The sequence below is a fragment of the Agelaius phoeniceus genome, chromosome 26 (genome assembly GCF_051311805.1).
Source record: "Agelaius phoeniceus isolate bAgePho1 chromosome 26, bAgePho1.hap1, whole genome shotgun sequence".
In the NCBI taxonomy this organism is placed as follows: Eukaryota; Metazoa; Chordata; class Aves; order Passeriformes; family Icteridae; genus Agelaius; species Agelaius phoeniceus.
This window is the reverse complement of record NC_135290.1, coordinates 2,197,070-2,210,470: the sequence shown is the minus strand read 5'-3', so window position 1 is coordinate 2,210,470 and position 13,401 is coordinate 2,197,070. Positions and strand designations below refer to the sequence as shown.

The following is a 13,401-nucleotide window of genomic DNA, read 5'->3' as shown; positions in this document are numbered from 1 at the left end:
GGACAAGGGGCAGTGCTGGCACCATCCCAAACCTAGGCAGCCCAAGGTGAAAATTAGCATTTTCCTCTTACCCTTTGGGGCACAGAGCAGGTGACTAAAAATACAGCCACGGTGGCAGCATGGGCTCCCACGCCCTCTTTGGCAGCAGCCCCTGTGGCTGGGGCAGTTCCCCCCGCCGGGGCAGCCAGTGCCAGGGGCTGCCGGGGAGCTGGAGCTGCCTGTGCTCTTGGTGAAATGCCAAAGGTCGCCTGGCAATGACCAGAGGGACAGCAGTCCCTGCCCCCAAGGACACGCTGTGCTGCTCCTCCCCGCTGCCTGTTCCAGGCCCTGCTGCCCTGGCTGCCCCAGGGATCCGACTGTCCCAGCCTCCCGCTGTCAGCCCACGCTCCAGGACAGGAGGCCCAGCCTTTCCTTTGTGCATTTATTTAGAAAAACAACCAACCAACCCCCCCCCCCATCCCAAGACAGAACCAACAAACTCTACAGAGGCAACACTGAGGGGCCGAGCCCCAGCCGTACCAGCTGCCACTCCACCATCCACCCCTGTGACATCAACCTGGCCACAGGGCCACCGCAGAGCCCAGCCACTCATGCAGGAGGAGCCCGTGGGTCCCCAGGGCAGCTTGGCCAAAAGCCGCCCGCAGCTTTCCAGAAGGGGTGGGTCCAGAGGACGGACAGACAGATGATGGCACAGCACTACTGCCTGGTACCCTCTGCTTGCCCAGGGCACGAGCAGGGTGGCCAGGCAACACAAGTGCTGGAGGCAAAGGCACCAGGGTATAGGGGATAGGGACAGGCCTGGGGGCAGTGTGGGGGACCACAGCAGGGTGGCCCTGCTGCCCACCAGGGAAAGTGCTGGGAGACGTGGGGCGCGCAGGCGTCTCAAAATAAATTAAGGGAATAGCCAGAAAGGCAATGGCAGTGGGGGAGCACGACCCCCTGGCCCCCTGCTCTCTTGGAGCAGCTGGGGGCCAGCACAGAGCTGCCACTCGCTGCCAGGCTTGGCTGCCCTCCCACGCCGGCCATGGGAGCACCTGCGTGGCCACAGCAGCTGCTGGGCTAGCTGTGGGAGGAACCCACTGGTGGCCGGTGCTGCCAGGGTCCGGGAGCAGGGCAGAGCCCCTGGGGCAGCACAGGGGGCTCCAGACTGGGGGGACTGGTGGGAGGCTCCTGGGGCCGGGGCAGCCGCTGGGCACCCGCAGAGGCCAGGTACGTCTTGAGGAGCTGGGCGATCTCATCCACCTGCAGGGAGAGGGGGCACAGGGGGTCAGTCTGGGGCACCCTTGGTGAGAGGGGAGGGTGGAGGCATGGCAGCCCCTTACCTGGGAGGTCTCAAAGAGCAGGTCTCGATCCTCCACGGAGAGGCGGAAGGTGCTGCTGTCAGAGGCACCAAAGGAGGAGATGCGGCCGTAGCAGAAGCTGTCCAAGGGTTCAGGCTCTCCCGGCTTGTAGAGCGAGACAGCCTTGGCCCCGATGCCCAGCCACAGACGCTGGGGCCCAGCGCCCACTGGGCTCTGCAAGGGAGAGGGCTGTCAGGCTTGCCCACTGCCAGGGCTGCCCCATACCACCCCCAGCCAGGGCCTCACCGCCTGCAGGTCGACATCGAAGAGCGTGGAGCCAAAGCCAGGCCACTCCCGCACCAAAGCCACGTAGGCAGCCATGGCCTCGGGCCGGCCCATGCCCTGCAGCAGCTTCCACTTCTCCACGATGGCAGCCATGGTGCTGGCCCCCTCCTCACGCAGCCGGCCCCGCAGGCGCTGGTCCCGCTCCGCCCGCTGCTTGGCCAGCGCCTGGCCCCAGAGCCCCCCGGCCAGCAGCCCCGCGCGCAGCCGGGCCCCGCGGCACTTGGCCGGGGGCCGGTGGGGCAGGGGCGGCAGGCGGGCGTGCAGCACGTGGGGAGGGAAGAGCTCCTCCAGGCGCGGGAAGGGCGCGTGGGTGGAGAAGTCGCTGTTGAGGCTCTGCAGGCGCAGGGCCGCCAGCGTCTGCAGCGTCTCCTCCGACGTGGGCACGTAGCCCCGCAGCACCATCTCGTGTGCCTGCCAGAGAGCAGGGTGAGCTGGCACGGCCACCGCGGCGTGGCCACCATGGCACAGCCACCCCAGTGTGCCACTCACCTGCTCAAAGAGGAGGGCAAACTCCAGGCTGTCCCGTGGGACGTTGTCCGTGTCCAGGAAGCCATAGTGCTTGAAGCAGAGGCGGCATGGTGGGTCCTGCTCCCGGTCCTCTCCAGCCAGGCTGCAGCAGATAGGAGCGGCTCCATCAGCTTGTGGATGTGTCCCATACCCATCTGCCCCCTCCCACCCGTGGCCCCCCAGCCCCTCTCCTCCATAGGCAGCAGAACAGGACATTTACTTTTCAAACCTGGTGAGGACATCAGCCAGCAGTGTGGCACTGCCCACTGGCTGCTCCCGTCGCCGGGACTGCTCGTAGAGCGCAAAGAGGTTGGGGCTCTGGGACAGCCCCAGGCGTGACACAAGTTCCTGGGCCACCTGGGCGAGACAAAGGCAACCGATGGTGACCACGTGTTCCTGGCCACGGCACTCAGGGCTGTAAAGGGACACAGACTGGTCATGGTGGGCAAAGGCAGACAGCTCCTGGCCCCTCTCCACCATGGCTCAGCTGGGAGAGACCTGCTCACCTGCTGTGGCACACTGCCCACCCAACCCTGTGCATCAAAATGTCCCCAGCCCCCCTGCCTGGCACAGCCATAGCCCCTCACCTCCTCGGCTGTGGTGTGGGAACTGATGGCCACACTGCAGGCAGGTGCCCCAGGGCAGTGCACTGTGCAGATCATCTCCTGCCGCTGCATCAGCACCAGGATCTCCTCCAGAGAGGGCACACACTCCCTCCCCTTCGTCTTTCCCAACGCCTCTCGGATGAAACAGGCGTACTTGGCCATCTCCGAGGCAGGGAAACGGTTCTCTGTCCTGCAAGAAATGCCAGGAGGATCAGGGTGGCACTGATCTGAGGGGTGCCCGGCACCTGGCGAGCTCCCTGGTGCCAGCTAGCACCCCTGGCACTCACCTGTCCAGGTGGAAGCGCAGGAAGCGCAGGACAGGCGGGGAGGGCAGGAAGGTGCAGCTCATGCAGGTGAGGAGCTGCCAGTAGTGCAGGTCGCCCTGCCCGCCCGGCGCCGGCGGCTCCGTTGTCTGCTTCACCAGCTGGCAGTAAATCTCATCCACCAGCGGGGGCAGGTCCAGGCAGGTCTGCAGGACACCCTGCATCAGCGGCACCGGGTCCCGCTCTGACTCCAGCTGCTGCAGCGAGTTGAAGAGCTTCACAGCCTCGTCACGCAGCGTGGTGTAGCTGCGGGGGCCAGGGGCTGTGGGATGGGATGGGATAGGGGTTAACAGCCCCGTGGTGTAGCTGTGGGGTCAGGGGCTGTGGGATGGGATGGGATAGGAGTTAATAGCCTTGTGGTGTAGCTGTGGGGTCAGGGGCTGTGGGATGGGATAGGGGTTAACAGCCCCGTGGTGTAGCTGTGGGGTCAGGGGCTGTGGGATGGGATGGGATAGGGGTTAACAGCCCCATGGTGTAGCTGTGGGGCAGGGGCTGTGGGATGGGACAGGGGTTAACAGCCCCGTGGTGCAGCTGTGGGGTCAGGGGCTGTGGGATGGGATGGGATAGGGGTTAACAGCCCCGTGGTGCAGCTGTGGGGTCAGGGGCTGTGGGATGGGATGAGGGTTAACAGCCCCGTGGTGCAGCTGTGGGGTCAGGGGCTGTGGGATGGGATGAGGGTTAACAGCCCCGTGGTGTAGCTGTGGGGCCAGGGGCTGTGGGATGGGATGGGATAGGGGTTAACAGCCCCATGGTGTAGCTGTGGGGTCAGGGGCTGTGGGATGGGATGGGATAGGGGTTAACAGCCCCGTGGTCCTCCCCAGGAGCCCCTGCCAGCAGCTGGGCACTGCCCTCACAGCCAGGGCCAGCCAGACCCCAGCCCAATGCCCACCTGCCCCCCACAGCATCCATCCCAGCCATCACTGCTGCCAGCCTAGAGTGTAGGACCCAGCTCTGTGCCCCCCATCTGCTGCTCACCACTTTGGTCCAGGCTGCCGTAGGGGAAGGGCAGCAGGGGGGCGTAGAGGGGGCCACTGGTGTAGCGCAGGATGGGGTTGCAGCGATAGATCTGCTCCAGAATCTCGGGGCTGTCTCTGTGCTCCTGGAGGGCAAAGCAACAGCTGCAGAGAGGTAACCTGGCACAAACCCCCACCACCACCCTGGGGCATGTGAGGCCCCAAACACCCACCCCAGGGCTGCCTACAGCTGTGGGCATGAGCAGCCCGGTGCCTGGGCTCACCTCGACATCACGCATGAGCAGCTGGGTGGGTGTTTGGACGGGAGCTTTGCTGTCAATGACCTTCTGCACAGCACACACCCAGCGCACGGCCTCGTTGAGGTGCTCCGTGTACAGGCGGTAGCAGTGCTTCCTGCCAAACACCGTCACGCTCCAGTAGCCTGCAAGGCACAGACCCACTCACCCACTGCCCACCAGCACCCCAGCCAGGCTGGCTCAGCGCCCCAGGGCTCAGCACAGCCTCTCCTCTGGGCAAAACAGGCCCTCGGGGCTGGGAGGGTAACACAGGGTACAAGTTGTGCCGGGAAGATGAAGCCCGGCCAAGGGGCATGGGCACCTCACCCGTCTCCTTGTAGAGCTGCTTGTCTGGCCAGAGCACAGAGCACAGGCTGGTGAGCACCAGGGAGCCCAGGCGCCTGGCCCCCTTCTCGTTGCTGCTGTAGTAGTCCAGGGAGTCGGGTGTCAGCACGAACCAGTACTTCCGAGGGCGGATCCAGGGCGTCTTCATGCAGCCCCGCATCTCCCGCTGCAGCCAGCCTGGGAAGGGGAGCCCTCAGCCTCACTGACATCCACCCCACCGGCTTCTCAGCACGGGGAAGGGTCTGCACAGGTCTGAGCACCCCTCTGGGGTGGCACCAGCCACAGCTGGGGCGCAATCCCACCTTTCACGAGAGCGTCAGGCTCGTCCTCCACTGGCCCTGGGCCCTTCTCCACGATGAGGCTGCGCATCTCCTCTGCAACAAGCAGGGACCTGAGGACAACAAGGGGCTGAGCTCAGACACCCACGGGGGTCTCAGCCCCTGAGCAGGGAGCTGGCCTCAGGGCTGGGATGAGCTGGGTCCCGAGGGGCGCTGGGCACCCCACAGCCCTGCGGTGGGAACAGAGTCATTGGGTGCAAATGACCCCGGCTAAAAATAAGCTGTTTGCAGTCTTGGCCCTGCCAAGGAATTCGGAAAATGAACAACCAGGAAGGAATGTTGGCAGCAGCGTCAGAACTGCGCGTACAGCGAGCGAGCAGGCCCCTGTGCCCCGGCACCCCGTCTTCCTCAGCACCAAGCACCCCAGGGCACAGCCTCTGCTGATGGACACAGCCTGGCAGAGCCTCCTGGCACAGCAAGAGTCATGCACAGCCCCATCAGCTAAGCCTGAGGCAGTCAAGCTCTCCAGCACGGCAGGGGGATGGAGACATGCCCGAGGATGCGCCAGGGATGGGGACGAGCACGGCAGTCCCGGCTCTGCCACTCCCTGCTCCACCTGACAGAGCAGCACAGCCTGGTGCTAGCTCAGTGAGCAGGATGGTGGAGCACACACCAGCACCAGGGCAACCTCCCACAACACGCCAGTCCCTCAGCTCCTGCAGCACCACACAAGGGACACAAGGCAGGGGAACACTCACCGCTCCGAGCCACTGCTGCTACGGGTGGGCTGGCTCAGGCTCACCTCCAGGGATCCCTGGGGAGGAAGGAGACATATCAGCCCCATGGTCATCACCTGGCACCCCATGCAATGAGGGTGAGGCATGACTGTATGCCTCCTCCTCCTGATCATCAACCCAGCTCTGGGCCCAGAGAGACAGGCTCACGCCCTGCTGCCATGGGGCAGAGGAGCCCTGGCAGCCACAAGGGCATGGCAAGAACCAGGGCTGCAGCTGGGGCACCCCGTGTGCGGGGGCAGCCGGCGGGCGCGCTGGCCGTGTGTCCTGAGCTGACCCAGCTGGCTGAATACCGTGCAGAATTGCACAAGGTCAGTGCTGAGTAATACGCTTACGGCACAAAGTCCCATTGTAATGGGGCCGCTGACTTCCTGCCCGCGGCGGTGGGACGCAGCACTGGGAAGTCCCTGGCCCTGCAGTGGGACAGGGTCAGTTCCTCCTCACGCAGCACAACTTGACATGGACAGTGGGGCTCACGTGACAGGCCTGGCACGCATGCTGGGACACGAGGCAGAGCCCAGGCACAGGCAGGCACCGGGTCGGGCACGGCGCCCAGCGCAGTGGGGTGCGGGGACATGGAAGCACCGGCAGTGCCGTCCTGGGAGATGCACGGGAGCTCCTGCCAGCTGCAGCCCAACGGGGCAGCCAGAGGCTCGACAGGCCAGAGCACGCAACGCCAAGAAAAAGAGACAGATGCTAAAAATAGTGCCAGGGAGGGGGGAGCCGCCGCAGGTATGGCTGTGCTGTGGGGCAGGGCCAGGCGCCACTGACCTGTGGCATTAAGGGCACCTGTCACACAGTGCTGGTGCCCATGCACAGGGCCAGCAGTTCCAGACACTGTCCCACTGGGGAGGGCCTCGCACGCTCCTCAGGGCTGCAGCACGGAGGCAGTGCCTGGTTTCTCGCGGGCAGTCCAGAGGAGGCAGCGGTGGCAGCCGGCTCTTTCTCAGGGATATAAATAAACAGGAGAGGAGCTGCGGCGGCAGGGCCAGGGGAGCTGCTCCCACGCTCCCACCAAGGGGCGGCTGACACTGTGGCTTTCCAAGGACCCCCTGGCCACAGCAAAGGGCTCTCGGGGGAGCTGGCGTCACCAGTCGCCCACGCCAGCTCGGAGCCAGTGCGGCCCATGGGATGTGGGAAGCCCAAAGACGGTTCCTTACGCAGTTGTGCCCTTGGCACTGCCACCAGTCAGTCCCCAGAGGGCCCAGCTCCAGCCCTGTCACTGTCCCCACGGGCTGGCACTGCTGTGAAAGGAGACCTGCTGCTAAGGGACCGACGGAGCCAGGGCCGTGCTGCAGCCCCCGCAGCGGGCAGGGGAGAGGGGCCACAGCCAGCGGGACCGGGCAGTCACCAGCCCCTGCGTCCCCCGAGTCCGGGCTGGGATCCAGCCCCACGGGTCTCGGTGCAGGAGAGCGGCGGGACAGACCGGAGCCCCGGGAGCTCCCCCGCACCCCGCGCTATCAGCCGTCGCACACGCAGCCCGGCCGGAGGAAGCACCGGTTTCCGCCGCTCCGTTTCCCTCCAGAGAGGAAGCAGCCGGAGAGGGGAGATCCAGGCCCGCTCCCCGCGCCCGGCACGTGCTCCCGGGACAGCCCCGGTCCGCTCCGGCGGGGCCCCGCCGCGGGTCTGGCACGGTACCCGGCGGTCCCTGCCCTAAGGAGCGAGCAGCCCGGGCAGGAGCGCCCAGCGGGACGGTCGGTGCTGCCCCTCGGGCCCGGGACCTCCGCGCCCGCCCGGAGCTTCCCTGGGCTGCGGCTTTCCCGCACCCACCGGAGCGACCCACCCTGCACCCCGCACCCCGCGGGGCCGCCCCGGCGGCGCGTCCGCGCTCGTCCCGGTGGCCGTCCCAGCGCCGGTGCCGGCCCCACCTGGTCTCCCTGAGCGCGGAGCTCGAAGGACGCCTCCTCCTCCTCTTCGGCCTCGCCGTCCGCCTCCCGCTCCGCCTCGCCGTAGTCCCGCCGCAGCAGCGTGAAGCCCCGCCGACAGCACAGCAGCCACCACAGCCCGCCCGGGAACGGCATCGCCCCGCCGACACCAACGGGACGGCACCGGGACGCGACGGGACCGGCCCGCCCCGCGCACCGGCCGCCGGCCCCGCCGCCGCCCCGGGCGGGCCGGGCCGCGCGTCACCGGGCGCCGCCAATCGCCGCGCGCGGCCCGGGGCGGAGCTCCCGCCCGGGGCGGCGGAGCCGCCGGTGCGTCACGGAGGGGCGGGGCCAGCGCGGGGCCGGGCTGCGCTGGGGACGGTGCTCCCGGAGCCGCCGCCGGTAAGGGTGCGCCGGGTACCCTCGGCACATCACGGGGGCACCGTCACTGAGCGCCGCCTGCTCCCGGTGTGGGCACCGGCACCGGGCCCCTGCCCTGCCCCGCGGCGCCCGCATCGTGCGCTGCCCTGGCTCCGGCAGCACTGGCGCCTGTCCCAGCATGGCGACTCAGCCAAGTTTGTGCCAGCGGGCAGCACCGTGGGCTCTGTGCTTGGGCAGGAGGACACCGTGGGGCAGGAGGACACCGTGGGGCAGGAGGAGACACCGTGGGGCAGGAGGGCACCGTGGGCAGAACACCGTGGGCAGGAGGACACGATGAGCAGGAGGGCACTGTGGGCAGGAGGACACGGTGGGCAGGACACCATGGGGCAGGACACCGTGGGCAGGAGGGCACCGTGGGCAGGAGGGCACCGTGGGCAGGGCACTGTGGGCAGGAGGGCACCATGCCCAGGCAGGCCTGTCCTGCAGGCCCTCATAGCGACTTTCCACCAAGGAGCTGGTGGAAGGCGTTCATGGTGGTGTCACACCTGGTGCCACAGCTGTGGGCTCAGCTCAGCCCCGGGCTCAGCCAGTGGCAGAGGGTCTGTGGCACCCTCGAGCCATGGGTGCCATGGCAGTGTCCAGGCTCTGGTCCCGCTCCCCAGGCCCCAGGAGCTCAGGCTCTGGCTGTGCTACAGCTGTTGGGTCAGCGCCGTCCCTGGGAGCCTGGCTGCTGGGATGCACAGGCAGGAAGCTCCGGCTGCCAGCTCCCCTCCCACGCAGCCTGCTCTGGATTGTGCCTGGGGCTGAGCCCCTGGTGTGGGGCCGGCTGTGCAGCCACGAGCATCCAGCAGAGCCCACCAGCCGTGGGGGCGTCGGAGGGCTGGAGTGGGACCACCCCAGATCACAGGCTGGGTGGGCAGCAGGGGTAGCTGCGCTGTCTGGCCAAGAACTGCCCGAATCTGGCTCTTGATCCCCACCGAGGGCTGGGGGGGACAGAGGCCCATCACCCCACCTCTGTGGCTGCTGAGTCAGCAGTAACCTGCTTCTGGCCCAGCAGTGGGTGAAGCTTCTGGAATGGCTTCTTCCTGTGGAACCCTGGGCTAATCCCAAACAGAGCAGGGGGTGAGCAGGAAGTAGCCTGCAGCCCCGGCAGGACCGGGAGGTGCTTCTCTGCATGAAGCAGCTGCACCACAGCCAAGCCCAGTCCTGTTCCCTCACTGTGGAGCGTTTCCTTAGCCAGGCCGTGTGATGGGACACGGCCCCGGCGCTGCCGGCCCATGGCACCGTGTCCCAGCCCGTGGGACAAGTGTCGCTCGCCATGTCCTAGCCCGTGCTCATGTGTTGGTCGCCACGTGTCCGGGCCGGGCCATCCCCAGCGCAGGGCCTTGGTGCCGCAGAGCCTCCGGGCCGGGATGTGCCGTGGCCCAGGAGCTCGTGGGGGGAGTAAGGAGGGGAGACAAACCTCCCTCTGCCCCCGCTCTGGGGTGCAGGACCCAAGGAGGGATTTTCCGAGGATCTCTGCTGTCCCCTGTCTGGGGGCTCCGTGTCCCTCCAGCGGCGGGGACGAACGGAGGGCGACAAGGAAGCGCGAGCTTCTGCTGCCTCCTGCAGGCACCGCCCGCCGGTGCCCGTGGCCACGGAGCCGCCCTCGGGCCCGCAAAACCCCCGCACCGAGACCGCGCTGGCCCACCGGGACTCGTTCGAGGTTTATTGTGAGAGTGGGAACCAGCTCGTTCGGGGTTTATTGTGAGGGTGGGAGCCAGCTGCCTCCCTGGCACCCACCGAACCTGCTCACCGGAGCACGCAAGCATGGCACGGCCCGCGGCGCGGTGACACTGCAGGCTCTGTGCGGGGACCGCAGCCCCGCGGGTCGCCGGGCAGTGCGGGCACTCGCAGGGCGTGCAGGCGCTGCGGGGCTGCTCTCCCCTCTGCCCAGGCGTGTGCAGGCACCGTGCGGGCTGTCCCGGTGCTGCCCGTGTCCCGGTGCCCACGGGACGGGGCTGTCCCCGCGGAGTGGCGGAGGGACCGAGCCCCGCGGCACCGGGCTCCTACATCACGTCCAAGTAGCTGGAGAGCGATGACCGCCGGCGGAGACTGGGGCGGCCGGAGCAGCGCGGGCCGAGGGAGCCCACACAGTCGCTGGCGAGCAGCCGCAGCTCCCGGCGGAAGCGCTGGCCGAGGAAGGCGTAGAGCAGGGGGTTGAGGCAGCAGCGCAGGTACGCCAGCCCGCCGGTGACCAGCAGCGCCAGGTCCTTGCGGCGGCTCTGGGCGCAGCTCATCTCCCAGGGGAACAGCAGCTCGGCCGCGTCCAGCAGCACCATCAGGCTGTGGGGCAGCTGCAGGGCCACAAACACGAGCACCAGGGCCAGCAGCACCCGCAGAGCCCGCTGGGGCTGGGCACCGCGGCTCGCCAGCAGCGTCCGTGCCACGGCTGCATAAGAGCTCGTCATCACCAGGCAGGGCACCGCGAAGCCCAGCACCACCTGCAGCAGGTTGGTGGCACCGCGGGCCGCCCGTGAGACCTCGCGGGGAAAGACGACACGGCAGAGGCGGAGGTCGTGGTGCTGCTCCGCCTGGCTGTAGATGAACTGGGGCAGTGCCAGCAGCGTGGCCACCCCCCAGGCCAGCCCCGCTGCCAGGCAGCCGAGCCGGCGAGCCCGGGGGCGCAGGCGGCAGGCGGCCGGCACCCGCACGATGGCCACGTAGCGATCCACGCTGATGAAGGTGAGGAAGAGGAAGCCGCTGTAGAAGTTGAGGGCGTAGAGACCCTGCAGCGCCTTGCAGGCGGCTGTGGCCGGGGACCAGCCCCGCAGCGTGTCGAGGATGGCGAAGGGCAGCGTCAGGAGCAGCAGGAGGTCGGACAGAGCCAGGTGCAGGAGGCAGACATCGGTGACGCTGCGTGCCTGGCGGTAGCGGGTGTGTGTGAGCAGCACCAGCCCGTTCCCCACTGTGCCCAGCAGCGAGAGCAGCAGGTACACGGCCGGCTGGAAGGTGCGGGCAAAGCCCTGCACTGCCTCCTTCTCACAGAGCTCAGGCAACATGCTGGCCTCTCCTGAGTACCCGTCCTCCCAGAGGTAGAAGTCAGTGGTGGCCATCAGCTCTGTTGAGAAGGAGCTGGGAGTCACCTGTGCAGAGGGAGGCTCGGCAGGGGTGGCCCGGCCACGAGGTGCAGAGCCACACCTGGGACAGCCATCCTCCACCCAGCCTCGCCACAGGGAGCCCAGCCCGGGTGTGTTGCAGTCCCCAGCCCCGGGCTCTACCTGTGGGATTTGTTTCTATCTCACACCCACCCTGCAGCAGTTAATTTTGCAGGTTTCAGACATTGCAAGAGCAACCACAGAGGCTTCCTGAGCAGCCTCTCAAAGCAGAGCTGGTAGAAGGACGTGACCCCAGCCACAGCATCCCCAGCACAACACCTTGTCCCACAAACCCACCTTGCACGTACAAGGGAGCTGCTCTGGGGCTCAGCACCCAGCCTGTGGCCCTGGACAGTTGAGTCCTGGGGATCCACACCCTCATCCCCAGGTGCCCAAAGCCCCCATGCACCACGCTGGGGACCCCAGAGTGGGCACGGCCTTGCACTGCCTGGTCCTGTTCCCAGGTAGGGAGCTCCTGCCCCACACAGGGAGCACAGTGCTCCCACCTCCCAGCTGCTCACCCCTCTGGGGCAGCAGGACGGTGCTGCAGCCTGGTACAGCCTGGCACTGGTCAGTTGGGCCCCCACTGACCTGGAGATCAGGATCTGACACTTTCTGACTCATCATAGCCTCATAACAGCAATTTCGCTCTGGCCCCTGTCAGTGAGCCCAGGCAGCTGGGCTTGGGCCCCTCAGCTGCTCTGGGGCCACAGCTGGGATCAGAACCCAGGGCAGGTTGACTCTCCAGCAGCTCCTCCAGACCCTTTCCTGCTCAGGGCCCCACGGGCCTGGAGCACCAGGCACTGCCCTGATTCCCCAGGGTTTTGCCTTTCAGTCTAAACCCACAGGACTCACTAAAAAATTAAGAAAAGCCAGTGATAGGGGGGGTCCTGCCTGGCTCCCAGCACACCCCTCACCCTGGAGGCCCCTTACCTGCTCTGTCATTGCACAGCAGAGCCTTTCTCCTGGCTGCTGGATCTGAAGCTGTTGGTGTCTCAGCTCTTTCTAACCTGTGGTTTGACCACGTGCAGCTCCCAAAATGGAAAATACAGAGCACGTATCCAGCCCTGGGGTGGAAGGCAAGGCAGGTGTGACCCCCCTGTGGCCCTATAACGAATCTTTTACTTGGTGCACGTGCTACATCTGCATGCTGGGGACAGAAATAGCAGCTCTGCTCAGTCTCTGTCGTGTGGGTGTGCAGGACAAACCTGGGAGCACCCAGCCAGGGGAGCAGGGGCTGGCCGAGGGCATCCAGCACATGCAGGAAACCCCAGCCCACCCCAGGGCTGTTGTTGGCTTCTGCAGGACCAGAGAGAATGAACGGAGTGGGAGCTGCTGTGGGCTGGCACCGAGCTGGGCACAGGCAGGCTGCTCCTCAGGCAGGGTTGGTAGAGCCCTGCCTGGCCTAGGGTTGTCTTTTCCTGATGGCAAACGTGGTGGTTCCAGAAGCTGGGTGGCTGCTGGTGCAGAGCACTCGCCCAGGGCTCCCAGCCTGGTGCTGCATCCCCACAGTGCTGGGCAGGGCTGTTGCTGGTTGTTGACAACACAATTCCCAGCTCCTCATTAAAAAGCAGATTAGTTCCTGTGGGGCAGAGGCCCCATTTCCTCTCCTCGGGGGGGAGAAGATTGATCCCTAGCTTTGATGGGCTCCTGGCCATAATCCCTCAATCCCCCTTTCTCCCAGCTCCAGCTGTCTTTGCCATGGCTTATCTCCACTCTGCCTCGGCCCTCCTGCTGCCTCCAGACAGGATCCTGGCTGCTCCCTGTGGGGCTGAGGAGCTGCTGCACCCGGGATCAAGAGCAGCCAGGACAGGTGCCCCCAGCATCCAGGGGGCCCCCAGGGCTCTTTGCTGGATGTTCTCTTTCCCCCTCTCCTGCTCTTTCTGCAGTGCAGGGATGCCAACTGCAGCTCTCTGCCCTGTGCTGGCTCTGGGGGTGCCTTCCTGCACCCTGCATCTGGGGGGAAGGGGAGGGAGGAGGGTCCTGGGGCCAGTCTGTGGGTGCAGAGCAGGGATTCTGCACATCCCTGTTGGGGCTGTCACAGATCTGGCCCAGCACAGGGTCAGGATGTGGGGCTGAGAGCAGACAGGGTGGCAGGATAAGGCCAGGGAGGCTGTGCCTCTCCTGGGATGGACCTGTGGGCACTGCCAGGTCTGGGGGCCAGGAGGGAAGGTGCCAACGCCCTCAGCTTACAGTTCCAGCTCCTGGTAGCAGAACTGGTGCACTGCCAGGTGTCCCACATCCCTGCCACACCTGGGGCTTTCTATTCTCTCTCCCTGCCCAGGCTCAGCC

General features: G+C 66.6%; 2 protein-coding genes across 2 annotated transcripts; both read right to left on the bottom strand.

Moving 5' to 3' along the window:
- Window positions 1-407: 407 nt before the first annotated feature.
- PLEKHH3 (pleckstrin homology, MyTH4 and FERM domain containing H3) lies at window positions 408-7,881 on the bottom strand. The gene is made up of 13 exons (XM_054649731.2): window positions 7,595-7,881; window positions 5,691-5,746; window positions 4,957-5,045; window positions 4,637-4,831; window positions 4,298-4,455; window positions 4,036-4,159; window positions 3,025-3,322; window positions 2,720-2,927; window positions 2,353-2,489; window positions 2,115-2,235; window positions 1,587-2,036; window positions 1,323-1,514; window positions 408-1,242 (listed from the first exon to the last, which is right to left on the bottom strand). The coding sequence occupies exons 1-13, from the start codon at window positions 7,745-7,747 to the stop codon at window positions 1,060-1,062; spliced, it is 2,364 nt and encodes a 787-aa protein (XP_054505706.1). The 5' UTR covers window positions 7,748-7,881; the 3' UTR covers window positions 408-1,059.
- A 2,139-nt stretch (window positions 7,882-10,020) lies between these two features.
- Window positions 10,021-12,054, bottom strand: CCR10 (C-C motif chemokine receptor 10). Its single transcript, XM_054649842.2, has 2 exons — window positions 12,043-12,054; window positions 10,021-11,097 (listed from the first exon to the last, which is right to left on the bottom strand). Exons 1-2 carry the CDS (start codon window positions 12,052-12,054, stop codon window positions 10,021-10,023), a joined length of 1,089 nt encoding a protein of 362 aa, XP_054505817.2.
- Between the last annotated feature and the right edge of the window lie 1,347 nt (window positions 12,055-13,401).